The following is a 12263-nucleotide window of genomic DNA, read 5'->3' as shown; positions in this document are numbered from 1 at the left end:
TGTCCAGGCTTCTCTGGCTCATGCTCGAGATCACTGACGGTAGGAATCCCCTTCGGCTACAATTTGTTCTGTTCCTCCATATGGGGGAGGAGAAAGGCAAACCCCGGAGTAGTGCAGGAAAGCGCAAGGGGTTTAAGGACCATGGACAGAGCCCGTCGCGCGCGGTTTGCTGCAGCCTTCCCACTACTCTGGCGACTTGCGAAGACTATGCTCCTAACTTGAACCTGCCATCCAGCCCAGCTGAGGTCAGGGGTGAACGGGCGGCTCCGTATTCGCTGCAGCCGCGGGGCTTCCGGGCACTGACCATTCGAGGGCTCCCCCTTCGCCACGCTCCTTCCCATTCTGTTTTGTCCCGTCGCGCGCCAGCTCCACTCAGGCCTGCCGCCTGCTCTCGCACCTGCTAGCCTTCCCCAGGCACCGTGTGCCTGCACCTGCTCCCAGCCACCCCTGTCCGGGTTGGGCCACCCGCGGGCTCCAGCGTCCGGGTCTCAGGGCCTCTCAACCTCGCCTGCACTCCTTCCGCGCTCCGGTGAGGTGACAGCAGCCCCCGACACCGAGGAAAGTAGAGAGAAGACACCGGAGCGAAGCGGGGAGGAAAGAAGGCGGTGTGTGTGAGTGTGTGTGATTGTGTGTGTGTGTGTGTGAGAGTGAGTGTAGGAGAGGTTTGAGAGGTTGTCTCCTTCTTTTACAACTGGAACAGTGTGTGTCCACTTCAAAGAAAAGTGGTCCCCACTGGGACAAAAGTGGGAGCAAAGTGTTGGCTAAAAATAGGCTATCTCTGTGCTGAGTGACTGTGGAAATGAAGATAAGTGGGGCTTGTGCCAGCCCCTGAGGGCGTGTGTGAGTGTGTGTGTGTGTGTGTGTGTTTGGGGAGTAAGGTAGGGGGTTTTCTGTAGCACATGCGCTCTGTGATCTCCGGCCCTGCCTCTCTCTGTCAGTTGCCCCTTCCTTCTTTGACTGTGGTTAATGAAGAATAATAAATCCAGTGTCAGGGTTTGCCAGTGGATCCGCGCAAGACCCAACTCACACTGAACTGGATTCAAGGAGGAGGAGGAGAAATATCCGGAGGAAGAGGAAAGAGGGTGGAGAGGAGTGTGTGTTGGTGGTGGAGCTGGGGGAGTACACGGGGACAGGGGGCGGGGGTGGGGAGGTGGGGGAGTCGCATGCGCATAGGCGACCCAGGACGGCTCCGCGACCGTCCAATCCGCTGAGAGCTGCGAGAAACCCAGTGAGAGAAAGCCCGGCAGCCCTGACGACCCCATGTCTCTTCGGCCGAGGGGGCGCAAAGCAGAGCGCCAGCCGCTGCGCGCACCAGGCGGAAGCGCAGAGCAGCGCGGAGGATCCGGGTCAGCGGCAGCGTGTGGGTTCTCTGCGGTGACCGGGAGCCAGGGAGCAGGGTCATCTGCGCTGCCAGGAGGGGCGGGCCGAGTGGGGGCGGAGGCCTGGAATTTAGCGGTAAGCTGGAGGGGGGGGGAGGCAGCCAGGTAAGAGGAGTTCCTAGTAGTCTAGGAAAAAACCCACCCGAGGTTGGCTTGGTCCTCAACTTTATTTAGGAGTTTCTTTTCCCCACGAGGCAGGAACTGGGCGGAAGCCGGAGGGGCTGGAGACCAGTTCCTAGGTAGGAACTGCTCCGCGACTGGAGCGCAGACCTGGCCGGTGGGGTGGGGTGGAGCAGGGGCACTAAAGTAAGTAAAGCTGCGGGGAGCCGGGAAGGGGCGGTGGCATCAGAGAGCGGGCGGGGGCTGGAAGGGGAGGTAGAAAACGCGGCGGGGAGGCGAGTGTCAGGAGAGCTGAAAGGACCCGAGCCTGGAGGGAGCAAAGAGCGAGAAGAACCGACGCTAGAATCGGAGCAGGAGAAACTGGCGCTTCCTGGCAGGGGAGGGCGGAGGCGCGAGGGAGGGGGTGTAGGTGGGGGCGGGGGTGCGGGGGCAGGCGCGGGGAGAGCGGAGTATAACTCCGCGGCCGCGAGGCGCGGGGGCAGTTGCGGGCGCCGGGGTCTGCAGCCAGCGCCGAGCGGAGCCCAGCATCTTCTCAGACTGACGGCGGAGCCAGCAGAGGAGCAGGTACCCGGGGCAAAGCGCGCCAAGCTCCGAGAGGCGGCGGGTGAGCGAAACTTTGCATCGCTGTTCGGCGCTCCCGCTCTCGCCCAGCACTTCTCAGGAGGATCCCGGCAGCCGGGGTCTGTGCGTACGCTACGGACAAGCGCCCCCGAGAGCTGGGAAGATGATGATGATGTCCCTGAACAGCAAGCAGGCGTTCAGCATGCCGCACGGCGGCAGCCTGCACGTGGAGCCCAAGTACTCGGCGTTGCACAGCGCCTCGCCCGGCTCCTCCGCGCCCGCGGCGCCCTCCTCCAGCTCTCCGAGCAGCTCGAGTAACGCTGGCGGCGGTGGCGGCAGTGGTGGGGGCGGTGGAGGCCGGAGCAGCAGCTCCAGTAGCAGCGGCGGCAGCGGCGGCAGCGGCGGGGGCTCGGAGGCGATGCGGAGAGCGTGTCTTCCAACCCCACCGGTGCGTATTTCTGCATAATCACCGCTTAAAGGCACATTTTGACAGCCCCCTTTATCTGCTTGATGTTTTTTTCATGTCTGCACAGCAAATCACCCCACACCCCTAACCAATTTCCACCCCCTCTCTTATGTATTCAGCGGGCCTTTCCTATCATATTAATTTTTATGACCTGGGGTGTTGCCCACGCGCGTGTTGTGTTGTTTGCAGGCTCACTTTCCTCCTCCTCGTGCACTCTCGGCTTGGCTGGGTGGCTTCCTTTCTCGCCTCCTTTCCAGCTATTTTCAAGATTATTAGTATTACTATTAATTATTATTATTTTAACGTTCTGAGGATGTTGTAGGCGCGGCGGCAGTGTGGAGCGCGCGCGGGCCAGGGCTTCCGGAGAGAGTGCGCACAATTCCCTGCTGAGCGTAATGTGTGCCTTTTACTTGCAATTGCAGAGCAATATATTCGGCGGGCTGGATGAGAGTCTGCTGGCCCGCGCCGAGGCTCTGGCGGCCGTGGACATCGTCTCCCAGAGCAAGAGCCACCACCACCACCCGCCCCACCACAGCCCCTTCAAGCCGGACGCCACCTACCACACCATGAACACCATCCCGTGCACATCGGCTGCCTCCTCTTCCTCGGTGCCCATCTCTCATCCGTCTGCGCTGGCGGGCACGCACCACCACCACCATCACCACCACCACCATCACCATCAGCCGCATCAGGGGCTTGAGGGCGAGCTGCTGGAGCACTTGAGTCCCGGGCTGGCCCTGGGTGCCATGGCCGGCCCCGACGGCGCGGTGGTCTCCACGCCAGCTCACGCGCCGCACATGGCTACCATGAACCCCATGCACCAAGCAGCGCTCAGCATGGCCCACGCGCACGGGCTGCCCTCACACATGGGGTGCATGAGCGACGTGGACGCCGACCCCCGGGACCTGGAGGCATTCGCCGAGCGCTTCAAGCAGCGACGCATCAAGCTGGGGGTGACCCAGGCCGATGTGGGCTCCGCGCTGGCCAACCTCAAGATCCCCGGCGTGGGCTCGCTTAGCCAGAGCACCATCTGCAGGTTCGAGTCCCTCACGTTGTCGCACAACAACATGATCGCGCTCAAACCCATCTTGCAAGCATGGCTCGAGGAGGCCGAGAAGTCCCACCGAGAGAAGCTCACCAAGCCGGAGCTCTTCAACGGCGCGGAGAAGAAGCGCAAGCGCACGTCCATCGCCGCGCCCGAGAAGCGCTCTCTTGAAGCCTACTTCGCTATCCAGCCGCGGCCCTCCTCCGAGAAGATCGCCGCCATCGCAGAGAAGCTGGACCTTAAGAAAAACGTGGTGCGCGTCTGGTTCTGCAACCAGAGGCAGAAACAGAAAAGAATGAAATATTCCGCTGGCATTTAGGAGACCCTTGGCCTCTCCAGGGACAACCCCCCTCCCTATCCCCTCTTTTCCCTCCCTCTCTCTCCTGCCTCTTTTTCCCCCACTTTTGGCAACCAGAAATTATTCCAGTAAATGTGAATCCAGAGAAAGCGAGGAATGGAGAGAGAGAAACTGAGCCCCAAACCCGGTGAGAATGTGAACCGACTTCTCAAAGGAAAGAAAAACAAAAGAAGGGATTTGTCAAGTTGTAGCAAAGTTGTCCCTTTCAACATCGCCCCACCCGGAAAAGGCACCTCGACTAATTCAGAGGAAGTCTGGAGCTGGCTGTTTGCAGGAAAGCAGATGAGACAGCTTTTTGAAAGGCCCCCAGAATGATCAAGTAAGATTCGTTTTTATTCCTACAGACACCCTTGTTCAAGTTTAAAAGTACACTTTGCAGCTATTTTTCAGAAATAGAAATTGATTCAGGACTGAGACTTTAAACTAGAGTTGATGCTTAATGTGATAGAGACATCTCTAAAGTATTTTGAATTTTAAAAAAAGATGGCAGATTTTCTGCATTTACACTGTATATTATATATATATATTTTTATTGTGGTTCTTACCCCTTTCTTCCTTCTCCGAAGTGTTAATGCTTAAGAAAGGAGTTGCGCCTGCTGTGTTCACTGATCTTGAAAGCTATTATTAGATTATTGCCGAACAACCCTCTGTAAATTATTAATTTATCTCTCTAGCAACTTAATTTGTGCACATTCTAATTAATTAAACTTCTTTAGTCTAAAAACAGGAGGGAAACGTATGGTTAGTGAAGTTAACATTTTTTGTTTGATGAGTTTACTGAATTTTTATAGCTTTCCTTTTATGCTGTGTTTCCTTTGGCCCATTTGTATATTCTCACTTTGAATGAAGATTGTTTTCTCATTGTTTTTACTGGTAGTGTTCTGATTTGTGAGTTGACACTCAGTAATGGATGTCTTAATCGTGTAGACCTGATTCGCTGTCTAAAGTATTGTTTACTTCTTTACATATTTAATGGGGATTCCCACATTGTCTCGCTCCACACTCGCCCTTTTACACACACACACACACACACACACACACACACACACACACACCTCTAATGGAAAAGAAGAAGTGAAGCAGTTGGAAGCATGTACTTGGTGTTTGTACTTCCAGATTCTAAGATTTCACCAAGGTATTTCAGTCTTCTAGTTTTCAATTGCTTTGTTGACTACATTTTAACTTTTACAGGAATTCTTCAGTTTTTCCTTTTGGAGGTTTGTTTGTAGAAAAACTAATTTGAATTATAAGAAAGACAGTGCACTGCTTGTAAATTCACATGGTTTGGTAGAATTCTTTTGGAACAAAAAAATTAGGTACATGATGACTGGTACCTTATTTATTGTAAATATTTCATTCAAAATGATGCACATATAGATATATTCTTACAAATTTTGCTGTATTGCTGTTCCATTTGCGGCTCTCTGAAGTCTTGAGTTCTGTATATGACCTGCTTTCTTGTTTTTGTTAATAGATGATTTATTTACTATAGTAATGTATTATTTTTGGTGTTGTTTGATTGTCTTTCATTGAAGAGATGATTTTAATGTTTTATTGGCAAAGTATGCTGCTTTTCCATTAAAATATGCTATTAAAATTAAATGGCGTTTAAAATGTGATGTTTTTCATCATTTACAAGGGAATTATTCTGATGGGAGATTTTTAAAAGCAGAAACACATTTTGACGGTTTATTATGGAGTGGTTGTTATCAAAGTGTGACTTGGATTTAGTAGGAGGTGGTTCTCTAAGATAGTATAAAAGAACAAGGTTTTTAATAGCCTTCTAATAGCCAGAGATGACCTCACAGGGTGCTTTGTTTTTCTGCCTAGATCAGATCGAGATATTTGGCTCCAAATACCTCCCTTGGAGTCCTTTCTCCAAACCTGCAATAATTCTGCAAAGAGAATCTTTGTGAGCAGAGGTATTGCATGAGTTCAGTTTTCAGCAGCATTGGGAGACTGGGTGTGGCAAGAGTCAAGGCCTGGTTGGGGAAAGTAGGACACTGTGGTTGAAGCCTAAGGACTAGCCCACCACAGTTCTCAGTGTAGTCACCACTCCTGGAGAGCAGTGCCGCAAAGCCAGAGAGGAAGCTCCTAGGTTATGGGGTTGTGAAGTCAAGTCAGTTTTCTCTCTTCTCTTCTCTTCTCTTCTCTTCTCTTCTCTTCTCTTCTCTTCTCTTCTCTTCTCTTCTCTTCTCTTCCTCTTCCTCTTCCTCTTCCTCTTCTCTTCTCTTCTTTCTCTTCCTCTCTCACAACCTTTAAGGAAACTCACATTCTGCAATAGGCAGAGTGGGGTTGAGGAAGAACTCTTGGTGGTTAGAAGGAGCAAAAGTTTGCCCCCTTCCTATGACTCACCCAGACACCAGAGTTGCTGGAAGTCTGTGTAATGGTGGTCTGGCACAAAGAAATTCTTCCCAATTCATACACAGACTTTTCTTTTTTCTGATCCTAGTTTAAAGATACTTCCTTACCCATTTTAATAATTTTCAGACTTCCTATAACAACTGCACAACATATTAGGTTTTCAAAGTTTTTTTTTTTTAAGGAAAGCTCTGGTTTAAATATTTGCATTATTAATGATGAGAATATCATATTAATCTATAGGTCCAACAAGAAGACAGAACCAGGTCATCCTCCAGGGGTAATTCTGCTAACCTCAACTGTGACTCTTCTAATATGTAACTGTCTTGAGGTGTTTCTTATTTTTGAGCATGAGATTAGGAAACATCTCATGAGTCAATAAAAATTGTTATAGTGACTCAAGTTGGAGTTAAATGTTGGAAAACTGATTGTGATTTTCAGGCATAACAAAAAGAGTTGTGAAAATTGGGTGGATAATGGGTGGAGGGACTTCTTTTTCTATAACTGAAACAAGAAGAGACTTAAGGAAACAAAATCCATGTGTCCACTTAGAAATAATGATATACATTGCATAGATGCCTAAGGAAATATTGAAAGTTGTAGAGATTTAAAAGGTGAATTCAGATATAGTGATATTGATGGTTTAATTTTATTCCTGCATTTTGGAGGCTGAAAAATCCCTTCTTCCATTTCATCCCTATTCTTAGATTTCGTTTTCCTGAATGTCTTTTCAAACAGCCAGCCTCCAGTTTCACTAGGCTGAGTACTGGTTTCAGCACCATGGATAGTAGCCACATGACTCAGCCCCACTCCAAGTTTGACCATGCAATTCTAGCCACCTGGAGAACTTTTTGCTTGCTTACTTTTTCCAGAGAGGGGAAAATGAAATAAATGGCTTGAATGTGTAGCAAATCAGGCTTGCTGATCTAGGATAAAAAGTATCTTCAGTAAATAACACCCCCTCCTTCCTGTATATGGCTGTTATCTTAGGGTCTAGGATATGTGCATTAAGAGAAAGGGGAGTCAGTGGGGGAAGACAGAAAAGTGTGCTAGCTTTCTTTCTACAAATATGACAACTTTAAATAAAGAGATAAATCATGTGGAAGTAGTAGAAATTGAGAAATATATCGAATATAAATAAAATAGGTGTCCTTTAGAGTGCATTTTGAAGTACACGATAGCTTGTCTATATGCATGTTTGTCCAAGACTTTTGTGAGGAAAGTAACATAACAGCAACTATCCATTTACTTCAACAGTTGAGAGTAAAGGCCTGTATTCCCCCACACCCAATTCACCAAATGTTCTTTGTCTCCCATGTGTTCCTGGACTTTCAAAACTGTATCACATTTTACGTTTGTCTTCTCTATGTTACTATGAGGGGGGAAAAAGAAAAAAAACAAAACAACCTCTCTTGCCTACAAGATGGAAACTGTATCCATTATTTAAGCCTGCATATGTGTGTTTAGTTTATGGGAAAAGCAGAATTTTAGAAAGAAACACATTCCCAAAGTTTTTATTAATGAAAATTGCAAAGACATACCAAAACAAACCTGAGAGATTTGGAGAGAAGAGGATTGGTCTTAAAGAAGAAATGAAAGGTAAGAATAGAATGAACCATGTACAAATTGTTGAGAAATATCCATTTGGTATTGACTTTCAAATAGCAAATTGAGACTGAAGATCTTCATCACATCCATTGGCATTCATGACTCATTTTGAAATTGTGTTTGCTCAAGAAAAAGATAGTTTATGTATTGACCTAACAGCACACCCAGTCATCTCAATTTGACATTTCAGAACTGCATAGTTTATTTTTTCAACTTCTCTAAAGGCAAATGATCCAAACTTTTTGTTCAATGTGATTATCTAAACTAGAATGGAATTAATGACTAACAACAAAGACCACGTAAGGCCTGGTTGAAATCTATGCACTACAGCAATTGGATTATAATATTATCTGGAAAAATGCAGTTTCCTTTGGATAATTGACATTAAATCAGTTGGTCAAGTCTTTATCAGATTAAGTTTCATTGACACATAACTTGGGGGAAAAGAATGAAAATAGAAAAAGAAAATGAAATAATTAAGACTTACATACAATGTAATACTTCCCTGTTTTCTATAAAATGTATTTTAAAAACAAATAACAATACATAAGTTGTTTCACTATCAAAAGACAGATTCTGGGACCTCTGTTTGCCAAGAGAATTAGAATTAGGGGGCTGTGGTAAAATGGCTTATTTCAAACTTTAAATGAATCAATTCCTTTTGATCTATTTATCAGGGAAGCTCTTGAGATAGAGGAAAATACATTTAAAAATGTACTTGATTTTCAAAGGTATATTATTCAGAGAATGAAGCTCAAATTTTTCTAGGCATGCCATGACAGTCAAGTTTAGAAATTCATTTTTTCAATTGTTTGGTGAAAACAGTTTATATCTCTAGGTAAATGGTCCACATTAGAACTCAGAACTTCACTTTTCAGTTGGCCTTGGAGGGAGGGAGGGGCTGCAACAGAAGGAGGAAAAAACTTGGATTGTCATCCTGATAGGACAACAGGGAAGACAAAGGCTCCAGATGATTATGATGATAGAAATATTCCTGAAGTCTACATTTGTCAGGAGACAGATTTATGGCAATGAGGGAAAAAAGTCACTAAATTCTCCCTGCTTTGCCCCTTTAAAGGAGCCATTCCCAGTATTGAAAGGCTATTATGAGCGAATTAATAAATTACACAGCAAATTATTAAATCCAGATAATTACAAGGAATAAGTAAGTAATCATTAGTTATCTCAGCTAATTACTGTGGGTCAGAGCCAGCCGGAATGTGAAATCCTCCTCGGGAATTGAAATTAACTTTGCACCGTGAGTCTCTCTGCTTGACATCCCCAGTCTGTAGGCACATGGCAGCTCCCTTGTGAGCCAGTCTTTCTATTTAACTTGGAGAGAATAGAAATAAAATTAAGTGGCGATGTGATAATAGGAAGCTGCTCAGAAAGCAAACTGTGGGTTTTATTCGGTACTTTCAATGCCTGGAGATGAAAAGCTTTATTTACACCAGTTTCAAAAAAATTTAAAGCGCCCTTGTTGAGACGGGCTCCCTGAACACACACACACACACACACACACACACACACACACACACACACACGCTACAGTCCTATGGTGTGACAAATTAATAGCATATGAAGAAGGCTCAAAAAAAGCCAACGTTTTTTGAGGGAGAGGGAGAGGGAGAGGGAGAGAGAGAGAGAGAGATTGGGGGGGCAGGGCAGCAGTGAGAATGAAAGAAATAAAATGAAAATATTACCCTGCTTTAATCCCACACTCCCACACAGTGGAAAGGCTGTTGAAAAGTGCAGCCTGGTCTAATAATCTGTTTGTTTTGTTTGGCTAACAATATGCTTTCATCTTGCCACAGGAAGAACCAGCTTAGTGCAAATGTTGTCTCTTGTTGATCTTTCGCCAGATGCTTCAAGAACTGATGTCACTTATTTTTTTTTTCATATAGCATCACTTTTTGAAGCCAGCCTCCAGTACCCTGTCTCCCTTCACTCCCACCAACCCCCACCTCCCCACCCCAGGCCTTCTCAAAGGGCAGAGAAGACAGCCAAGCCTGGTGCCTATTGGAAAGTAGAAAATGTATCTGTGTGATAATGTGATTATGTGTATCACAGGGTTAGGGAAGACTGGACATACGAAGAAAACTGTTGTTAATATATTAAAATGAGGGGGGATCTAAGAGCTTTTTTTTTTATCAATTGCAATTAGATGGACAGTCTTTCCGCTCATTCCCTGCTCTAGTCTGGGATGATAATAAAAATTTAATGAAGCCTGGGACGAGCAGAGAGCTCTGTCTAGGGACTGTGGAATAGAATATTTTAACTGTACATTTATACCAACTGTCTGGCTTCAAAGACGTGACTGCTTTTAATCTCGAATTAGAAAACCACAGACTTGAAATTAAATATTAGATACCCTCGGATCCCCTTCCTTTCTGAAATATTGTCACGACTCTGTTTTCCTCCATTGGCCGGTAACACACATCTCTTAGGTCTCCAATTACATTTCCGTGAATAATAGATGGCTTTGATAGGAAGCACTATTCTGGTGCTTTTGTTTTTGTTTTTTAAATAGAGTTAATGCAATATTAATTGGCTGTAGATGTTATAAGAATGCACAGCCCCCTTTTCAGGAACAAATCCATGAAATAAGGATGCTAGAAAGAGCGAAGGCGAAGGCTTTCCTCCAGCCCAGGTCACTTCTTTGTGGAGGGGACCTTCTTAGCGCTTTGGGTAAGTGAAAGAGCCCTGAGTTCCGCGGCCCTGGCTGCACTAGCTCTGCAGTCAGGAGACAGGAGTACCCGCGAGGGCGGAGGTAGAGAAAGGGAACAGTGAGTGTGAGAAGCAGGGCACGGGGACAGCGATCACCGAGAGGCTTTCCTTGCTTTTCGAGGCTAATGCTTCGTGCTACCTGATCCTCGTACCCGTCCTCTGCTTACTATCACTCTGCACCCGCCGGCTTTGGATTGCGTGCCAGCCCCAACTCCCCTCTCCTCCAGGTTGGGGTGCACGCTGGTGAGAGGCGGGTGGGGAAGGTTTGGAGTCCATAGGGTTGGGGGGTGGGGAGCAGAGCGCCCACCCCCGCTGGACGAGCGTCAGCGGCCCCGCGTGGCCCCTAGAGCCTCCGGGAGCAGGCGCCTTCCAAGGCGCATAGCCAGGAACCCGCGAGAAAGAGAGGCCCGGGCGCCTCGCCCCCTTACATTTTACTAATCACGTCTATTTAAATTCTAGCGCGGTCCGCCGCGCTCTCACCGGGAAAGCTCTGGAGAACCGGACCCATCAATTATTCTGAAAAAAGAAATCCCAGACTACAACAGGCTTCTAGCCTGCGGGAGGGAGGTGGCGGGAGGAGGTGGAGAACCTAGCCCCTACCCCTAGCCCCTCCTCCCCGCCTTCTCTGCGCGGATCCCTTGGCGTACGCTTAACTTCAGGGTTCTGCGGCCCAAGGGAGGTAGTGCGCCTTCTGAGGGTTTGCGCTTTTGTGGGCCGGGAGGCGAGGTGGTGGGAGTGGGCAGGGACTTGGCCTCGCTATCCCTTCAATCCGTGGGGAAAGATTTCAGTCTCGTGCAGCCAGATCAGATGGATCACCGTTTCCTGGGCTGTTACCCACTTCGGCATCGCCCCCCCACCCCCCTACCCCCGACTTTTTGCCGGTTTCTTAATGCGGGCCGAGTGGTTGGGGGCTGCTGGGTTCGGAGAAGTCTCTGCTTAGCCTTCCTTTGCTTCACAGCCATGCAAGGATGGGACCTTGGGGACAATCTAGTTCAGAAGCCTTTTAGGAACCTCGATTTAAAGTCCTCTGGCACGCACCCCCATCCCTATTCAAGCATCAGGATGCCCCGAGGCCGAGCAGCAAGCTGAGCGCGCAGCTGGACGCGCAAAAAGAACGAGTTCCCTCTAAAGTAGGGAGGAGGGTGAGCCTGGCTAGTAATTACTGCCCCCCCCCAGCCTCACTCGCCCCCACCCCTGCACTAGATCTGCAGCCATTATTCCAGCTGTCACTCGGCGGAAAGCAAGCGCCCTCCCCCATCCCCAGACTTCTCTGCAGCTAACAGAAGCTTGCTCCCCCCCTCGCCCTCCCATAGTGGGTCGTGGTTCTTAAATTTTTGTTATAATTTTTCAGAAACACTACTTCTTCCTCTTTCTCCAAATCTTCCCATTTTATGGACCTTGGGAGCACATTCAAAGTCTTATTTTTGTATATTGGTAAGTGTTTGTTTGTTTGTTTGTTTGTTTTTGATGGGGGGGAGGTTCTCTTGTAGCTTCTAGGTTTCCCTGAGTAATTTGAGGCAACAAAGAAATGAAAAGTATGTACCCAATAATTTTGAAAGAAGCCAACTGGTTTCTGGAATTCTTATAAAATGCCAAAGCAGTCCTGTTAAATCAACGGGACTTGATTTTAAAAAGCCA

General features: G+C 47.8%; 1 protein-coding gene across 1 annotated transcript; it reads left to right on the top strand.

Annotated features, from left to right (window-relative positions):
• Positions 1-1925: 1925 nt before the first annotated feature.
• Positions 1926-5526, top strand: POU4F2 (POU class 4 homeobox 2). The gene is made up of 2 exons (XM_019730717.3): positions 1926-2508; positions 2949-5526. The coding sequence occupies exons 1-2, from the start codon at positions 2224-2226 to the stop codon at positions 3888-3890; spliced, it is 1227 nt and encodes a 408-aa protein (XP_019586276.1). The 5' UTR covers positions 1926-2223; the 3' UTR covers positions 3891-5526.
• The last annotated feature ends 6737 nt before the right edge of the window (positions 5527-12263 follow it).

This window comes from Rhinolophus sinicus, chromosome 15 (assembly GCF_057876585.1).
Source record: "Rhinolophus sinicus isolate RSI-liver-muscle chromosome 15, RSI-T2T, whole genome shotgun sequence".
NCBI classification, from domain to species: Eukaryota; Metazoa; Chordata; class Mammalia; order Chiroptera; family Rhinolophidae; genus Rhinolophus; species Rhinolophus sinicus.
This window is presented reverse-complemented; position numbering and strand designations above follow the sequence as displayed.

Coding starts and splice junctions, on each gene's coding strand:
- POU4F2 (XM_019730717.3), top strand. CDS start 2,224: ATGATGATGATGTCCCTGAACAGCAAGCAGGCGTTCAGCATGCCGCAC. Junction 2,509..2,948: donor CGTGTCTTCCAACCCCACCG/GTGCGTATTTCT, acceptor TTGCAATTGCAG/AGCAATATATTCGGCGGGCT.